This window comes from Sardina pilchardus, chromosome 2 (genome assembly GCF_963854185.1).
Source record: "Sardina pilchardus chromosome 2, fSarPil1.1, whole genome shotgun sequence".
Taxonomy (NCBI): Eukaryota; Metazoa; Chordata; class Actinopteri; order Clupeiformes; family Clupeidae; genus Sardina; species Sardina pilchardus.
This window is the reverse complement of record NC_084995.1, coordinates 36,476,596-36,482,481: the sequence shown is the minus strand read 5'-3', so window position 1 is coordinate 36,482,481 and position 5,886 is coordinate 36,476,596. Positions and strand designations below refer to the sequence as shown.

Here is a 5,886-nt window from a genome sequence, read left to right as displayed (position 1 = left end):
CACTGACTCGCCTGTAGGTTTCTGCTTCGTCCCCATCCCATTAAATGGCTAATGGCCTTTGTTTGGCAATGCATTCAAATCAATACTGTCAACAGAAACATTTAACTTTTGTAGAAATGCGTTTTACTAACCCTTTCAAGAGGACCTCTGATTGTGAGTATTGATGAAAGCACTGGTTACTCCAGCCAATTTAGTTTATCTCTTTGTTTAGGCATACTCTGCACTTCTATGTTTTTAATTAGGGGGAAACAGCATTACTGTTTTACAGCATTACTGGCATTGGTTCAACTTCTTGCTCTAATAGCACTTTGACACTTTACTGAAAAGTGCTTGTTAAATGGATATGTAAACATGAGTAGTTATTTGCTCGATGCATGTCACGGGTGACCATTCTGATGATCTAGTCTGGACGCATCTGTTATCGCCTCGCCTACGGTCAGTCATTTTTTTTTATTCTGTTAGTCATTTCTGTATGTTTCCACAGACCATGCACATATCTGCATCTGTTGTTGAATCCATTTATCTTTCAGACTGTTTTAATAAGTAATATTTGGGCAATGGTTACAGACACTTTAGTTTCTATCTTCAACAGGTAGGCCTATTTTAAATTATAAGAAAGTTATGACCCAAGTACTTTCTCCATTTACTTTACAATGATAGAGGAAACAAACCGATTTCTTATGGCATGTAGCCACAAATGTGGAGACGAGGGGGCTTTTAAGTTTGAAACACAATAATGTTTGTTTTGCTGTTGTTGTTTTGGTCACAGGAGTGTTGTGTATGCCGTGTTGATTTGTTCTTATTGTCACAGACCCCCCACTATATCCTGTAAGTGGTGAATACAATCTAGGCAGCAAATGTCAAGGGACCCAATTATCTCACAGTCGGGTGCTTGCGCTCAGACCATGGGTCAGACAACATGGGACGATTCCCAAGCACATACCCTGCCCTGAATGCCAAATACAGTCGTTATGTTCAACATGGCTCACAGTCATCTGAGTTCGCAAAAAGGTAGCGTAGGCTACTTCACGACAAAACAATTCACAGTTTATTTTAGGCGATTACCTGTCAAATTACCAATCACTGTCTACGTAAATGTCCATATGGCACAACTCCCTGATTCCTGCTGTTACCACTCTAACTCGTGACCTTTTGGGAAGAGAAACAGCGAGAGCGTTGGATGGTGTAGGAGGGAGTGCATCCGACTAATATTTACGTCACTGAATCATCGCTGGCAACTCCACCCTTGTCTAGTGATGTGCACTACCGCTCACGCTGCACTTCGCCTCGCCTTATCGACTGCGGAGACAGGCGAAGGCGACCAAGAGGACCTTGGGCATCCTGAACTCCTCGGAGATGTCTTCTAATATAACTACTTGTGTCTTCACGCAACACGTCATATTCGATTGGTTGAACTGATTGTACGATGGGACTAAGTTTGGCCAGTAAATTTATCTTATTACTCCTTTTTTTGGAACTGATAGGTAAGACTTTTTACTTTTCCATCGAATTTCCACGCACTCTAAAATTATTGTGGATTGCAAAGTGGCTAAACTGGATTGTTGAATTATTGGCATTATCATATGACAGTTAAGTGAGGAACGCTATCGTAAAACTGTGGCACAACTATAGAAGACTGCCTGGGCTTTTGATATTTTAGTACAGCAAAATCTATTCGGCAAACAAAGTAATAGGCTATATAGACTGAAATGGGTAAAACGACATAGGTCGTCCCATCTGTAATAAAATGTCATAATTAAATATTATGATGAGTAGCCTATTAATGCTTAGGCTATAATTAGAAATGAACGGGCTTAACAACCTACAGGCCTACATTTTTTACTGAACAAATCTTTTACTGAACAAATCTAAGGTTTAACCCAAAAACTTTCAATCTTTCAACCCGGATATGTACCTAGGTCTCATCAAACTTCAGGCCTGTCATATCCCTCAGCTAATAGGCTAGTTTGCATGTGTAATTGGTGTTGGCTTTGGGAGAGCTGGAAAAGGGTTGCATTACCAAAAGGCATTAGAGGATCTATGTGCAATACTATCCAGCTTAAAGTGATTGCAGATGTTCACTTCATCAATTTATTGATTCGAAGATAACCGCATCCCAGCACGTCTGGAATTCCCTCTGTACAGTAATCAACCACGCCTGGTTGGTCTACTAAACTCTTTGCGCCCTTTGGAGACTGCGTGCGTTTTCACGTTCCTTGTGTATTTGTCAATAACTGCCTGCTTTTTCTTTGAAAGCAACACTCACGTGACGTGTTATATTTCGATCAGATGACTATAGTTGGCTATAACCATATTTTGTATGGGCTACCTTGTTAAACTATGAACATTTAAGAGATGGGCTGATCTGGGCTGCTTCGTAGTCTCCAGACCCAGTGCAATGAACCAACCAACTTTATGCATCATATCGCCTTCAATCATTTAATCATTTAGGGGACCTTTCCAGTCTATTGAGTCTATTTTAGCCTACCAGATGGTATTTTTGTCCGAAACTCAAATATGTGAACTATTTAACTGCCATGGCTTTCAGTCACTATTGTCTGTGTCATTTTTCTTTAAAAATCTTTTTCAGCCTCTAGGCCTGACTCGGTAGATGCTGCAGGGGCATGTGACGCGGTATTCAAGGGTTTCTCTAACTGCTTGCTAAACCTAGGGGAAAACATGGTCAACTACCCTCAGGCCCTCAACGACAGAGAAAACCTTCAGACCCTCTGCTCGTATGTATTAACCCCTTCAAGAGTGACTCTTTTTTTCTGAGTTTGTTTCTGAAACAATGAACACGTTAGGACTAAAAAGTAAAAGTAGGACTGAAGAATGAGTGGGCGCATGCAGGCGCAACCAGGGACAGGCCCATGGGTAACTTGCCAAGAAACAGGCAGATGGCCCAAGCACGTTTCAGTCTGCGTCACCGCAGGACTCATCATACGATGACAAATACACCACATTTAGAGAAACATTGCGATTTTATATTATTGGACAAGCATCTCACGCACCACATTCTTATCAAATAGCCTACCATTAGGTATTTCATCCAACAGCCTGGGTAGTCTACTTTACCAGACTGACTTATTGACGGGCTGGTCGATGACCAGCTGTGACTAGTCATTGTGTAGGTAGCCTATAACCACACACTACCATCAGGACTTAAGCAGCCCACTTGCAAATCTGTGGCAGTGCACCATACACATAATGATTAAGAAATATAGCTGTAGTAGTCTGGTCATCTGCAGCTGGTCATTAACTGTGTCAGAATGAAAAGTTGTTATAGTCATTGCATTTCCTTGTGTAGACTGAATAGGTCATCCGTCTCTTAATTGGGAAAGGTCACTTGAGAGGTCATTGCAATGTATTGATGTCTGAGTCTACAGTCACGCACACACTGGAATGTGCGCCCAGACAGGTTGACATACGCATGCACACAAACACGCAAACACACAAACACACACAAACAGAAAAGACAGACAGAGAGAAAGAAGCGCAGCACTGAATTGGATCTTTTCCCCCATTTTGCAGGTATTGGGATGACTTTCACTCTTGTGCCACCACAGCACTCGCTGATTGCCAAGAGGGTGCAACTGAGATCTGGGAGCAACTTAAACAGCAATCCAGGAGTTTTAACTTTGAGGGGAGCCTATTTGAACTGTGTGCAGGAAACAGCAGGGCATTTAAACATAGCTTGTCTTATGGAGTAACGATAATGTTTACAGCTCTTTCCCCACTGGTGACATGGCTTTCTTACTGAGACGGGAAGACAAAATAAAGCAAAGCCAAGGACCGCCATTAGGCAATTTTGCCTAATGGGCATCTACATCTCATAGGAAGCAGTGCATTAAACCGTAATTATGGAGTTATGGCATGGGACAACAGGCCATTATCGCGAAAAAAAAGTATTTACTGTGGTTTGCCAGGTTTTTAATGCATGATAAGATCGGCTGCTTTCCAAGCATTATCCAATGACAAGTGATTATAGTATTTATTTTCTGTTGAAGTGTATTGCACAATTTTCTTTTTTTGTTTGTTGTCAGTCTTGATGTTGACCTAATTGAGTTGAAAGATATCTCTAGAGTATGTTGTTGGGGCATTTAGAAAAGAAGTTCAAACTCAGGAAATATCAGGTCTTAAGAACTCATCTAAATCAAATTAGCAAATCAGCAAACGTTGTCTATTCTCACAAAAAAATGGCGATATGTTTTCATGTGTATTGCTGTGGTAACAAAGAGTCCTGTGATTTAATTCAAGTTTGTTTGCTTGGACATACTTCCTTTTGCACTTTTGATATGCTTTACATGTCATATATTATTTGTATATACTTATGAATAAATTATGAATTACTATCAAATATGTCTGGCTACAATAAGACCAAGGAAGTAGAGAGAAAAACATAGTACAATGCTTCAATGAGTATCAGTGTGTTTCTACGATGTATTTCTAGACACAATGAAGACTACAAAACAATTGCAATTAAAGTGAGTTTTTACCATATTCTGTATGACAGTGGATTTTTAGCATATGTGTGATCATCTCTTTCAGAATAAATTATCTGAAAGGTTGTGCCACATTTTCACTGAATGTTTCTCTTGATGTTTTGTACAGGCCTGCAATTGATATTGCACAAATAGGCGTGTTCAGCACTTGGCTAACTAGAGTTTGGTAATAAATGTAAATGTAAATAAATGTAAATTATTTAGAACCGCAGGGAAAACCAAAGCCCTGTGACTCAGTTTAGACTAAAGCCTGCCCCTTGATGGCAACCAAGATCTGTCACTTGCATGGCCTAATTTTATGGGTTTCTTTTTTTCCCCCAAGTCATAACGAACAGGAATGTATTCCAGGAATGGAAGCTTATAAAGTTTGAAAATGAGCATAAACATGTCACAGAAGTGACAGAACCCCTAGTTAGTCTATTGCATTGGCAGAGAAGCCTCTTGTGACATATAAGTCATCCCATGAACACAAGGCGTATTGCTGTCATTCACAAGGCGAGTGACTGCATTAGATGGGTTAGAGACGGCTTCGCACAAATGCATGAGATATATTGCAAGCTGTGGTCCATTCTGAAAGATGGCATTGTTTTTCTTATCCATATTTTAATACAAATGTCCATGCTCCTCAGTTGTGTGGAAAAGTACACGGTTTCCATGACAACCACTGTTCCTGTTACTCCAGTGATGTATGATGGAACAGACAACTTGCATTATTTCATGTAAAATTTACAATCTGTTCTCAGGGACAAGGGGAGCATGAGATCAAGAGCAACATTTTCAGTTTCGATATTGAATCTCTTTGTTGAGATCAGATCTGACTGCTTTTGAGCTGTCTCAGCTGCTGCCTATTGGACTGAATGCTCAGAGCATTGTGTCGGTGACGGGTGGAAACCTTGTAACTCCATATTTGTTGTGGAGAAAAATGTTTATTATTTATTTATTTATTTATTTATTTCAATTTCCTGAATACGAATGGATTTAGACATACAGTACAAGGTCTCCACCCGACAGGAGCAGTACGTAAGAGCAGCTAAGTGAGTTATATGAACGGTTCATGGGTTCCTCTTTCATGCCTGGTCTTGTCCAGGCTGTTGCATGGGGTTTTGCCACATACTCTGCACAAGGCTCTCAAGCCCATAATTTCATCTTGCGAATCAATACAGAGCCATCAGGAGTCGGGTTTCCATCTCATCCGGTGTCTGTAGACTGTGTGAAAGCCTAGAGCATCACACTCCTTTCTTTCCTCCGCATCATTCCTTGGCAATTCTCAGGCTGTTACTTTCTCTAGGTACATAATGTCATAAATTGAGAAGCCACTTACGTCAAGTGATTGTGCCTGTCCTAGAGCCCCTGAAGCAGGATGAGAGCTAGTGCATGATAATTT

General features: G+C 40.6%; 1 protein-coding gene across 1 annotated transcript; it reads left to right on the top strand.

Annotated features, from left to right (window-relative positions):
• Positions 1–1,292: 1,292 nt before the first annotated feature.
• Positions 1,293–4,500, top strand: LOC134102526 (neuritin-like). Its single transcript, XM_062556659.1, has 3 exons — positions 1,293–1,484; positions 2,591–2,735; positions 3,532–4,500. Exons 1-3 carry the CDS (start codon positions 1,427–1,429, stop codon positions 3,758–3,760), a joined length of 432 nt encoding a protein of 143 aa, XP_062412643.1. The 5' UTR covers positions 1,293–1,426; the 3' UTR covers positions 3,761–4,500.
• The last annotated feature ends 1,386 nt before the right edge of the window (positions 4,501–5,886 follow it).

Excerpts from the sequence above, each read along its gene's own strand:
- LOC134102526 (XM_062556659.1), top strand. The coding sequence starts at position 1,427 with ATGGGACTAAGTTTGGCCAGTAAATTTATCTTATTACTCCTTTTTTTG. Across the intron at positions 1,485-2,590 it reads CCTTTTTTTGGAACTGATAG|CCTCTAGGCCTGACTCGGTA; the intron begins GTAAGACTTTTT and ends AATCTTTTTCAG. Across the intron at positions 2,736-3,531 it reads AACCTTCAGACCCTCTGCTC|GTATTGGGATGACTTTCACT; the intron begins GTATGTATTAAC and ends CCCATTTTGCAG.